Source organism: Myodes glareolus, chromosome 2 (genome assembly GCF_982192425.1).
Source record: "Myodes glareolus chromosome 2, mMyoGla1.1, whole genome shotgun sequence".
Lineage (NCBI taxonomy): Eukaryota > Metazoa > Chordata > Mammalia > Rodentia > Cricetidae > Myodes > Myodes glareolus.
Genome location: NC_142027.1, coordinates 116796671 through 116809560, shown reverse-complemented (window position 1 = coordinate 116809560; position 12890 = coordinate 116796671). Strand labels below are relative to the sequence as shown.

The following is a 12890-nucleotide window of genomic DNA, read 5'->3' as shown; positions in this document are numbered from 1 at the left end:
ATTAAAGTGGGCACACTTGGAAAGATACAGCCAAGCAGTGAGCTGCCTGGCAGTGTCCTGCAGCCCAGGAGGGAGGAAAGACCCTAGGAGTCAGTGATAGAGCTCCAAAGCATCTCAAGACAGGCTTAGTGGGAGGTGGAGTGCAGGCTGGCAGTGGCCTTGTCCTGTGTGTAGGGAATGGATCTGAGAGGAGACACTGCATTTACCAAGTATATGTCCTCACAGTCTTCCTGTGTGTGTTGTGTGTGTGCCTACATCTGTACATGGTAGAAACCGTGAGGCAATGGCAGAGCCTTCAGAAGGAGTGAGAGCTGCTTGGCAGCCTGTCCTGTGGTGGGAGCAGGGCACAGGTCAGAGCTGAGCTGACATTGGGTGCAGCAGACACGCAGAGCAGAGCAGGCCAGGCTGCCTCCTCCTGAGTTATCATCCATGAAGGGGTATATACAGGATTTGGCTGATAATTCCCTATCTTTTGGCATGAATGAGAAAGCAGTATAGACTTTCCTACAGGCTGCCCTTGGTAGTTATCTTGGTATTTTCAATGCAAATAGATTGTTCATTGTACATTAAATGTCAGACATTTCCCCAGGTCTAAGCTTCCCCTATGGAAAAGCTGGATTCTGGATGGTTCTTTTAAAGCTCAGTACCCTGTGGATATACAGGTTCAACTGACTGAAGGATTACAGCTGTCTAAGGCATGCACGTGAGGCTGGAAATGTACTCAGCTGGTAAAGTGCTTGCTGGCATGCGTGACACCCTGCATTCAATTTGCGGGTGTTACACACCCCAGTCCTGGTGGTACATCCTCTAATTCCAGAACTTGGGAGGTAGAGGAAGGAGATGGGAAGTTTAAGGTCATCCTCAGCTACAGAACGAGTTCAAAGCCAGCCTATAATATAAAAGAACAATTTAAAAAAAAAAACCACAGGAGGGGCCCTTGAAATAAACAAGTTCAGACCGCCCTCTCGTCATGCTGCATTCCCTGACAAGAGCACTTCCCTTTCAGAAGTCCCCATGAGAAGAAAAAGAAGCGGAGATCACGGTCGCGCACTAAGGCCAAAGCCCGCTCCCAGTCAACATCCCCGAGCAAACAGACAGCACAGCGTCCCTCAGCGCACTCAGCCCACTCGGCCAGCATCTCTCCTGTGGAGAGCCGAGGTTCTTCCCAGGAACGCTCCAGGTAACCATGACCCCCGGGCGGCAATCCGTGGGAAAAAGCAAGGGGAGGCAAGTGAGACCTGGCCAGCACTGGCCGTGAGTGCCTCAGTGGAGCCGCCCCCACCCCCATTGTTTCTCTGGGAATAGGGGATACCAAGTGACCTGAAGTGGGTGACCTCAGACAGGAGCGTGTGGGTGCACCTCCGAATCCTTGCCTTATCAGACATTCAGATTCCTTCCGTGAGTAACAGAGCACCTGAGGTACCATACAAGACTTAGTGGGTCTCTGTGACAATGGTCTCAGGTGGCTATCCACGCTGGAATTGCATCTACCAAACAATCAGGCCTAGAAGTCTAGGGAATCTTGAGTCTAGGACTGGCTGTGTGAGGTTAAAGTGTGTGTTCTTGGTAGGAGCTTCCGTAAGCGTGAACAGGGCATACTCAGTTGAGACAGGTTCATGGCCACTCTGTGAGGAACACAGCTCACCAAGGGGCTCTGCATCTGACGGGGGCCATCCCGAAGTGAGTGTAGGAAACCCCGACCACAAGGACAAGGGTGATGTCCACATCCACAGAAGCACTTGGGCTGTGGTTCTGATCCTACCTGCCTACCTGACAGGTGCCGCCTTCATTAGTCTGCTCTTCACAAGCATTGGTGTAGTGGTGTTAAGATGTAAGCTAGGTTCTTTATGAAGTGGGTAGAAAAATGCATGTTCCTGGCATGGGAAGATGGTTCGGTGGATAAAGTACTTATTAGCACAAGCATGGGGACCTGAAGTTGGTCCCTGAATCCATGTGAAGAGCAGGGCACAGCAGCATGCACCTGCAGGTCCAGCAGGCTGAGGTGGGGGTGAGAGGATCCAGCATCAACCCATGAACAACAGCCAGTGAGAAACCCTATCTCACAAAAGAGTCGCAAGCAGTAGAGGAAGGCACCCAGCACAGCCCCTGCCCCTCATGCACACATGGTGTGTTTCTAAGCTTGTTGCTACTTCCAAGTTAAGTTTGAGAGTATGGGGCGTGGGAACCAGCCTTCAGATTCTTGAGTGTATCTGAGCCTCCGCTCTTTCCTCTGCATTAGGGGGGTTTCTCAGGAAAAAGATGGCCAGATCTCCTCAGCAATCGTTTCCTCTGTGCAGAGCAAAATAACTCAGGTAAGATGGGAGTGCCCCTCTCCTTTCAGATTTTATAATGGGGGCCCCATTTTTGTTTTCTGATAATTTCCCTGCTCACACCTTGCTCCAGTACTGACCCAGGTCTAAATCTTGGGCTGGTCACCTACTGACTCAATGGTTTGGGCCCTGCCACAGTCAAGCACTAAGTAAGAGCCCATGAGGCAGGGAACGGGGAGAAATCACTTCTTATGGATCCTCGTCTTCCACAGGTGACCGACACATCCTGGGCTCTACTTGTACCCCCAGGCCATGTGGGGTCAGAGCTATGGGAGGTTTGTGCAGCTGGTACGGGTTCACAGCTAGGCTGCAGGAAACTCTGCCGCCTGTCCTCACCACAACCTCCTTACAAGTCTGATTAGCAGGAGACTGAAATGCCCTCCATGTTTCCCTACACAGGATCTCATGGCCAAAGTAAGAGCAATGCTCGCAGCTTCAAAAAACCTGCAGACCAGTGCATCCTGAGATGGCAGCCATGGAGCCAGCCCCAAGCGGAGCATCGTGCGCAGCTATGGCCCTGGCTGTGGTCACAGGTGCTGGGCTTCAGCTCAGAGCAGCCACAACCCAGCCAGAAGCTGAGCTGCAAGCTCCATGCCGACCTCCACACGACCCTCCAGGTTCTCCAGCCCGACTCCCTGGCTCAGTCGGTGGCTTTTGTAAATTTTTGGTGATATTTTCAGTTTCAAATTTTTGACCAGCAGTCTCTTACCTGTATATTTGTAAATATATCATGTTTCTGTGAAAATGTATTATCAAATAAAATGGGAGGAACACCTTTTCTAGCTAGCAGCCGGGGCGGCTCCTGCTTTTGGTTTTCTGCCACTTAATGTGTGTCAGCCTGTGGGGAAAACGGGACTTCCCTCCAGTGGTGGCTTCTCTCTGGCTGTGGAGGGGATGCTCCGAGATGGTCCACCTGTGTCCTCTGTGGGACTCTGCCAGACCAGCCAGTCACAGGGTCTTCCTGACACTCGAGTGTGCTCAGACTATTCTGTGCTAGCTGGACTTCCCTTGCAGGTTCTGCCTTGTGCATGACCAGAAATGGGCTCCTTCCCTCCTTGCAGTGGTCCCCACTCAAGTCCTGATGCTTCCTTCAGGACACTCAGTCCCCAGAAGCTGGTGTGGGCAGGGCAGATGATAGAGTTGGTGGCCCTAGAAAAATGGGTGTCAGTGAGACATGGCCCCCCAGATGGCCCAGCAAGCACTCCTGAGCAGACAGAACCCCCACCTGCCTTCGAGGCACCTGCTGGGCTCCTCCTCCCCACTCTGTTGGGTGTGCCTTGTCGTCCTCACCAGCCTGTGAGGTTCTGTCAGTGTCGGACCCCTGTCCCGTCCCCAGTCGCCTCAGCTACGAATGGTGACTTTATAAACTGCTGTGCTAAAGTCGTCCTCAGAGGACTCGGGACACTGAGCATACCTGGTTCCCACCGGGCTGCTCCTCCCTGTCCACAGCCCAGACCTCAGGAAACATCACACACCACGCCTGTCTACCAGGACCACTGAGCACTGGCTAACTCAGGAGAGTGAAAGTGCTGGCCGCGTGTGACAGACACCGCCACCCTCGTGATTCTAGACTCCTGCGTCAGGTGGATGTAAGGGGCCTGTGTGTTTTGTTTGTTGATTTGTTGGGAGTTGACAGGGTCTTGCTGTGTAGACAAGCTGGCCTTGAACTTTTTTAACTTTTTAAAGGATTTTACATGTTTGTAGAATTTTTTTTAATATTTACTTACTGTATGTTTTTGCCTCAAACTCACTGTGTAGTCAAAGATGACTTTGAACTCCCTGATCCTCCTGCCTCCACATTCCAAGTTGCCAGATGTGTGCCACCTTCTAATTTCTTATTTTTTAGTGATCAATAAAATGAAGTGGCCAGCCTGGTCTGTATAATTCCAGACCAGCCAGGGCTACACAGTGAGAACCTGTGTCCAAAAAAAAAGCGTGGGGAGCAGTTAGAGAGTTCAGTGGTTAAGAACTCTGGTCGTTCTTCCAAAGGTCTCGGGTTTGATTCCCAGCACCCGTATGGCAGCTCCCAGTGGTCTGTAATTCCAGTCTTAGGTCTCTGGCCTCCACAGGTACCAGGCACACACATGGTACATATATGCAGATCAAACACATGTACAAAAAGTGAAATAATTTATATGTTCTTAAAAACGGGAAGCATTTGTGTCGCTCGTACATGAACTGCTCACTAGCTGTGTACTACTGAGCTGTGCTCTGCATTCTGTGTTGGTGGCAGGGCCACTGCTCAGTGCCAGTTCCTGGGTGCTCACGGGCATTCCCCTTACACCGCTGTGTCAGTGGGGAAGGAGTCAGATGGGAGTCCACGGCGGGAGCAACGCCAATCTCATCTCTGATATGGATGTGCCTGTCTGTCGTGTGAGGGCACCGGTGGGTGCTAATAACTCCTGCTCTTCTTTTGGAACTCTGTGTGTGGTTCTGTCAGCTCATGACAGAATGAGGAGCTTCACAATATCTGTTTTGAGACATCCAGGAACCCTAGGGTAATGCCTAGGTTCAAGAGAGCACTTGGGAACGTGTGGGTTGTGTTTGTTGTACTTACTTGAGCAGGACCCCAAGTGCCCTCCTTTGTAAACAGACCTCAAGCTAGGCAAAGCCCTTTTGAGGACAAAGCTGTCCCCTACCCAGACACCTCCTTTCTGATCTTATCTTTGAGGATCTGATCTAGGCTTTCATGGCTGTAAGCAGCTGGCTCTGCCCAGGGTAAAACCATCTCCCAGTCCCCAAGAGAGTATACATATTGGTGGCCCTGCCAGACCCTGGCAGCAAGTGATACCTGCCCTTTCCAATTGTTTGGGATTCAGGTACAGCAAGCACCACCCTGTGTCCAGTGAGGACATTCAGTCTGAGAGAAAATGAGGTGCTATTCCCCAAGAAAGTGCAAGGAGGCTAAGTACAGACACCCAGGGCTCACTGCACCCCATCATATGAGGGCTGATGATTACACACTTGCCCAGGCCCTAGGTTGGGTCAGTGGGCCTGTGTCTCCAGCTCCCCCCCTCCCCCGTATCCACTGAGGTTTCCGTCATCTTAGACTGCAAAGGTCCCCTGAAGGACAGCTTGCACCATCTCATTTCAGCAGTGTGAAAAGTTGCTTTAATTACAGGCTCATAAGCTGTTCAGTGAGGGCAGTTTAGGGAAACATGAACATTAGAAGCAGAAGATTGGAGAAAGCATTTAGAGGGCTCCCCGATCAACACACATCTCACACAGCAGAACAGAACCCTGTGTCCTGCCCAGCACAGATCCCATGGTGATGAGGCCGGGATGATGCCCTTAATGACCTGAAATGACCCCAGGTTCCCTCTGGGATACAACATCCTTCTCGACTCAAAAATATGTGAAGAAACAAACAGAAACAAATGGAATAGCTGCTACACTAGACCGCAGAACCTCCGGAGCTGCTCAGCTTCTGAGGATGCCTCCCTCGTCTGCATGCAAATCTCCAGCCCCCAGAGCACAACACCTGGCAGCCAAGGGCTCCTGTATCGAGGGGAGGCCTGGCTGTGCTGCCCATGGCCTCTGCTCGGTTTTAATAGCCCCAGCCGGGCACATCTCCCACAGAAAAACACAGCAGCCTCAGATTTGTGCCCGCCTCAGAAAGCCCCACGAGGGCAGTGGGAGGCCAGCGTCCAGCACAGCCCATTAGCCATGAAAGCATTCTAAAGGGATGCAGAACAATGGGCAGGTCTTGAACTGAAGGGGGGGAGCAAAAGTGGCACAGGCAGAGAGGGGAGGGAGGGAGGGAGAAAGCAGTGGAGGTGAGGGTAAGAGAAACCCAGCTCTGAACCCTCAACAGCATTAACATCCAGCGCCCACTGTAGCCCCTGTGTCCATTCCTATTGATGGGACTCCCTGAAGAACTGGGCAGGAAAGGGCATGGTGGAAGCCACATTCAGAAGTGCCCAAAGTGACTGACACCTCAGGTGGGCGGGGCTTACCTTGAGAGCCTTCACAAGCAGAGCCACATAATTAACATTGCTTTAGATTCCAACGTGAGTCCATCTCCGGGAATCCATGCTGATGCCCATAAAGGACAGCAAAGTAAATGGGAAAGAGACAAATGTGGGGGCGCTAGTCCCTCGCATGAACACCTACTGTCCTCAGGGCAGCTCACAGCCAGGGGTCGATGGCCCTCAAACCCAGTCGCACATCACATATCACTTTGTCTCCCTGTGAACATCACTGAGCATGTTCAAGACAGCTACGACATCGCTGTGCAGCAGACTCGTGTGGGACCACCTGGGAACTGCTCCCACACCCCTGCAGGCAGTGTCCCCCGCCACAAACCCCCTTGTAGCAACTCCTCCTTTCTGAGGGATGGGCCCAGGTGAACATCACACGGCAGAGACACAAACACCCTGACCAGGCGGTCAGGGCCACCATCCTCCAAGATAAGTCAATTTTTTTTTTCTGAGACCGGGTTTCTCTGTGTATCCCTAGCTGTCTTGGAACTTACTTCCTCTATAGACCAGGCTAGCCTGAACCCAGAGATCCACCTGCCTCTTGCTTCCCAATACCAGAATTAAAGGCATGTGTTCCCACCACCACCCTGCTCAGTCACAGATTCTTGCCTAATGGAATATAAATTCTGTCATGACTTTTTTTCGGCAAACTCATAGTGCACCTCAGAAAAGCACTGGGTTGGTGGTGAGAAAAATAGGAGCCAAGTCCGAGTTAGCAACACTGTACCACACAGTTCCCCCAAAGTAAGTCTTGAGCTGCCAAGGAAAGGCAGTCACTAAACATCATGTCCTGCTTGGAGGAAACCTTCAGACAGGTGACATGAGCAGAAACTCGGTTGACAAAACCATTTGTTAAATCTTAATTTTCTCACATAGCTCAGGCTGATCTAAAATTGGCTTCGCAGCTGAGGCTAGCCTTGAACTCCTGATCCACCTGCCTCTAATCCCCCAAGTGCTGGGATTCCAGGCATATACCACTATTGGTTAAATCTGATGGAAGGGCCCTTAACTGCCCATGAGCAGTGGTGGTATAAGTGGTTGTGGTACAAATTGGTGACAATGCCCAGAATACACTATTCTGGCTCCACAATATCTCCGTGACTAAACAGTCTAAATTTAGAATCTTATTGTAAAAAACCATCAAGCACATGAACACAAACTGCACATTCCAAGGCTGTCAAGCATGAGACAGGAGCACAACCCCACACCCATGTAGTGGGTGTTCCAGAGCCACCCGGCCTGCTCACAACCTAGGCTTCCTGAGCACAGTAGGGAGGATGGGGGTGTGGCTTCGCTGAGACACACATGGCCTCAGTTCCACATGAGTGAGGCAGGCGTGGTACTGTTGGCAACGTGCCAGGTGGATGTCGTTTTGCCTCAGGGCTCCCATGATTGAACTTAAAAGCTGATTTCCAAAACGTCTTAGGATTGATACTCAGTTATTTCCTCTACAACAGATCTCTGGTAACTGTGGGGACAGAACCCTTGGAAAGGCAGTATTTATATATTGACTTTAATGAAGGCGAGAGGGCAAGATATTTCCTTTCTCATTATTGTGCAGAATGAGTAGTTCTGGAATAACATGTTAAGAGATGTGGATGGGATGGCCACAGTTCCGAGTGGAGAGCACTGTCTACCAGGTATCTGGGCAGTAAGGGAGGGAGGCAAGGCATTGGAGTTGGCCAGTCGGCTGGAAGGCCTGCTTTCTTATTACCAGCAGTGTCCAGGAAGCCAGTGCGAGATCAAGCTGAGGCCAATGCTGGGACAGCAGGGACACACAACAGCCAGAAGGATGGGGGAGGTAGAATGGGGCCCAGGACCAGAAACAAGGGGGAGACTTGCAGGGGACCCAAGGATAAAAGACGCTGCCAAAGAGATACCAAGAAAATGAAGGGGCATAACATGAGTAGACAGGGTAGGCACAACCCACATGTGCACCCACAGCCATGGATATGGTCCCTGTAGACAGTGGAATATTATTCAGCCTTTCGCTTTGCCTTGTTTTTGTTTTTCTAGACAGGGTTCTTCTGTATAGCCCTGGCTGTCCTGAAACTTGCTCTGTAGTCCAGAGCTCTACCTGCTCTGCTTCCAACGTGCTGGGATTAAAGGCAAGCACCACCACCCAGCTTATTTGGCCCCGGCGTGGGGGACCTTGACACAGGTCACAGGGTGGCTGGACCTTGACATGCTCAATGAAACAAGGCAGCCACAGAAGGACAAATCCTGCAGTGTCTCAGTAGCATGAGGAAGGACCCTGTGGACAGCAAGTCCAAAGAGACAGGATAGCCAATGCCAGAGGCTTGAGAGTCCATTTTAAGTCACTCAATAAGGTGTTAAAAACCTTGGTTGGGAGACTGGAAAGAGCTCAGTGGATAAGAACAGTTGCTCTTGCAGAGAGCCTGGATTGATTCCCAGCACCCATAGGGTGACTCCCAACTATTCATAACTATTCATAGTTTCAGGGGATTGGATGCCTTCTGAGCTCTTCAGGCAACAGAACACACATGATACACAGACATATATGCAGGCAAAACATGCACACACATAAATATTTTTTTAAACCTTGGTGGGTGGGGGAATGGGGGATTTATGGCTGGAGCTGACGCTGAGCCTCAGTGGTCAACAGCGTGGTCCAGGTTCAGTTCTTAGCACCCATGTGGAAGCTCAAACCACATGCAACTCCAAGTCCCAAGGAATCAGACGCCCTCTTGTGACCTCCTCAGAAATCTGCATGCTCATGGTTTACATGAATTTACACAGGATCACACACACACACACACACATAAAATAAATATAAATCTTTTTTTTAATGTGCCAGACATGGTAGCGCATACCTTTAATTCCAGCACTCAGGAGACAGGGGCAGGTGGATCTCTGTGAATTCAAGGTCAGACTGATCTACAAACTCGAGTTCCAGGACAGTCAGAATTGTTACATGAAATCTTGTCTAAAGGGGAAAAAAATGTTGGGCCAGCAAGACAGCTCTGCAAATAAAGGCACGTTCACGCAAGGCTGACAACCTGAGTTTAATTCCCCAGAACCCGCACTCTGGAAGGAGAGAACTGACTCCCACAAGTTTTCATCTTATTTACAAACACATGAGGCTCCAAAGGCTAGCCAGAGCAGAACCGCAGGAAGTGGGCCAGCAGAGGCAAAGGCAGGACAGCAGAAGCCGGGAGAAGGGGAGGGGTTGGAGAGCCGAGGCTGGGAGAATCCTGGAGTCCTGCGACACCTCCAGTGCCCAAGATCCCCAGCGGGCAAGGCCTGAGCTTGGCAAAATCAGCTGCCAGGAAGCTGAAGTCCCAACACCTTTCTCACGAACCGCAGCACTTGGAGATGGTGCCCGCTGCTCACTAGCGCTGGAAGCTACCTACATCAGCTGCCAAGTGTCAAGACCGCTAGTGGTTAAAGCCCAGAGCAATAAGCCTCCAGGCTGAGACTCTTGAGTCTCTGGCGTCTAAAGCCTGGAGCGATAGGCCACCCGGCTCTCAGAAGCTCTAAGCCTCTGGGTCTGCCAGTCAAGCCCCTAAGCCTTGGGAACTCCAGAGCTCAGATCTGGCAGCACCGGGATGGACTAGCATAATTCCTGTCAAAGCAGAGGAGTGGCCAGCTGGGTGCTGACAATGGCACCACCAGGCTCCCACCCCTCACATGCCTGAGATGGGCAAAAGGGCACACTGGCTTGAGCGGGGTCCACTTGAAGGTAGACACGGCCTACTGAACCCATCCCCACTGTACCCAGAGCAGGACCCGGTGTTACCAAACTACTGAGCCCGATAACAGATATCTCTGCCCTCTGGGCTGACGCCTCCGGGAAGCAAGCAGTGAACAGAGGAGGCTCCACCAGATGGCAGAGGGGGAGAGCTGCCGTGCGTGCGAATGAGACGGTGCTAAGTGAGCGGGTGCCAGGGGCAAGGGATGCTTTTTAGAGATGAAGCAAGAATCGAATCGTTTGCAGAGATCTGAGGCATAGAATCTTAAGGCAAGACCACCCCACACGGAGAGCCGGTGCAAAGGTCCTTCTGCATCTGGAGGCCACTGGAGGAGGTCAGAGACTCTACCAGATGAGGGAAGCAGGTGGAAACAGACAGGGTGAAATCAGAACAGAGCAAGATGCCACAGGCTGGGAAGAGGAGCTTGGATTTGTCTTCCAGAGCGTGACGTGGGTGGTGTCATCTCACTCATCTTTGGGAAGAAGGGCCTGACTCTGATTCAGTCTGCCTGACGGAGGCCAGAACGGATGTAGAGACTGAGTAGGAAGTGCCTAGGGTCTAGGGCAGAGGGTCACAGACTCGCTCGTTATAAACAGCCATAGGCAGACAGCTCCTTCCCTGACTCAAAGGGAGAGTCAGCCTATCTCCAAGTGGTACCATAATCCTGATGTTGCTATTTGTGGCCACATCACACCCTCTGTCTCCCTGGTTATGTGGTCAGCTTTCCTATGGCTTCTCTTCTGTCCTCTTGTTTGCTTGTTTTTGTTTTTGTTTTTAAATACACTTTTGAAACTGTAGGCCAAGTTGGCCTGGAGTTTACTATCCTCCTGCCTCTGCCTCTCCAAGTGTTGGGATTTCAAACCCCTGCTACCATGCCCAGCCTCGCCTGCTTTTATCAAAACATTTGACAGTGGATTGAGGCCCCCTGGACAATCCCCAGTGAGCTCATCTCAAGGTCTTTAACCCAATTATACCTTCAAAGACCGCCTATGCAAGCCAGGCATGTGAGCACACACCCCAAATCCCAGCACTCAGGAGGCTGAAGCAGGACAGAGTCCTAAACAAAAAAAGATTCCTGTCCAGCTAAGAGCATGTCTATAATGCCAAGTGAACATTCGCCATATTATAGGAGCCCTGGAAGAAACTCGCAGAGCCAGACAGGCAAAGGGTTACACCTTGGGAGAAGGTACCAGATGGAGTTAGCAGAGTCAGGGACAGACTCTGGAGCCACCCCTGCCTGAAGCCACTGCCTTTTTCCAAGGCTCATTCCCACATGGGGATGTCGTGCACGGGAGGCCAGAGACCTCGGTACAGACAGAACAGGAGGTCTATTGCTTTGCAGCCGATCTCACAGAGAGTAACTACAAATACTACTCTATAGTCCCCCCTTCTCGTCTACCAGGTGAGCACAAAGTTTCTCGATAGGGACCGAGTTTTCTTCTAATGCCAATGTGATGTTAATGCGTTAATATTGTAAACTCGACAGGATCTATAATCACCTAGGAAACAAGTCTCCCAGCACACCTGTGAGAGTTTAGCTAGATTAGGATAGCCTCTGGGCACGCCTTTAAGGGATTACCCAGATTAGGTTAACTAAGATATAGGAAGACCCACTTTTAAATATGGACAGCACCGTTTCATAGGCTGATAAGGAGTGTCTGTTCCCCATAGCAAAGCACCCCAAGAAGTTACTGTCTCGTTGCTGGATGCCTGGGTTGGGTACCCTCTGGTCCACCAGCCCTCAAGGGCTTCCTCACATCAAGATCCTATACCCAAACACACACACACACACACACACACACACACACACACACACACACACACACACACAGTCTGTACTGGAAAAGGTGACCCATCTCCAGCTGTCACTACACAGTGCTGAAGTAAGTGCAGAATCTAAACCTCTCCCCAAACCACCCAGACCCTGAAAGCATAGTCCAAGACTATGCATAGAGCAGGGACTGCACAGTCCAAGTCCCACAGTTAGGACTTGGGGGAGGGAGCTTTGCTTGGGATGCAGGGAGCCACCCTCCCCTTCAGGGGCATCACCTGAACCTCCGTTTCCCTATATAAACAACAGGCGGTAATTCTAACAACACCAACAGTAAAGAAGACCGATGGGATCCAGCTGCATTCCAAGGTGATAAGAAGTTGAACTGGGGGGCGGAGGAGAGGTTTAACCCTGACCCCTAACCCAGCCAGTTTCCACTCTGTCGCTCTGCACATTGTCACCTGCTTAGGAGTTATTTTCTCTGGACCTCAGTTTCTTTGTGCACAAATTGAGAAATATGGTTTCCACCACTTAAGGGTTGTGAGAAAGAAAATTTTTTTGTGTAAAGTGCTGAGCGGATGCCAGATCCCAGCTAATGTGAGCTATTCATAGCCTCCAATTCGGTCGCGGCTCAGGGAGAGAGAGCCGGTCCAGGCCGCCGGCAGCCTTGGGGGTTCACTCCCCGCACCTCAAAACACAAATTCTCCTCTCTCACACCTGCCGCAGACACTCAGCAGCAGAAGCCAGGTGCTTCCTGGCGCACCAGGGTAACAAAGTGCTCTGCGCTCCGCTCCGTGCTCCCTGCAGAACTCAGGTGTGCTCTCGGCCTCTGCCCTTCCCATCCTACGCCCCCACTCCCACCCACGCTCACCCATCCCTTCCCACGCTCCTTCCCACGCTCGTCGGAATCACACTAATCCCCTCCCCCCACCTCCGTTCCCTCCGCATCGGGGTGCTCACTCCCTCTCGCCCCAGGACTCTGTGGCCCGCGGGCTCCCCCGTGCGCCCATCATGCGCGCTGCGGCGGTCTTCCAGGTTCTGAGTGACCTGGAACTGGACCGGGAGCTCTAGCAGAAGACCAGGGGACGCTGCCGGT

At 51.6% G+C, this 12890-nt stretch overlaps 1 protein-coding gene across 9 annotated transcripts in view; it reads left to right on the top strand.

Annotated features, from left to right (window-relative positions):
- Sfswap (splicing factor SWAP) overlaps positions 1 to 3119 on the top strand; it is a 75188-nt gene extending 72069 nt beyond the window's left edge. For all 9 annotated transcript variants that reach the window (XM_048433718.3, XM_048433715.3, XM_048433714.3 and 6 more), the window contains 3 exons: positions 1007 to 1180; positions 2240 to 2312; positions 2730 to 3119. In XM_048433718.3, the coding sequence (XP_048289675.3) occupies positions 1007 to 1180; positions 2240 to 2312; positions 2730 to 2795 (313 nt within the window). In that variant the 3' untranslated portion in view covers positions 2796 to 3119. The remainder of the gene's footprint in view (positions 1 to 1006; positions 1181 to 2239; positions 2313 to 2729) is intronic.
- Positions 3120 to 12890: the final 9771 nt, after the last annotated feature.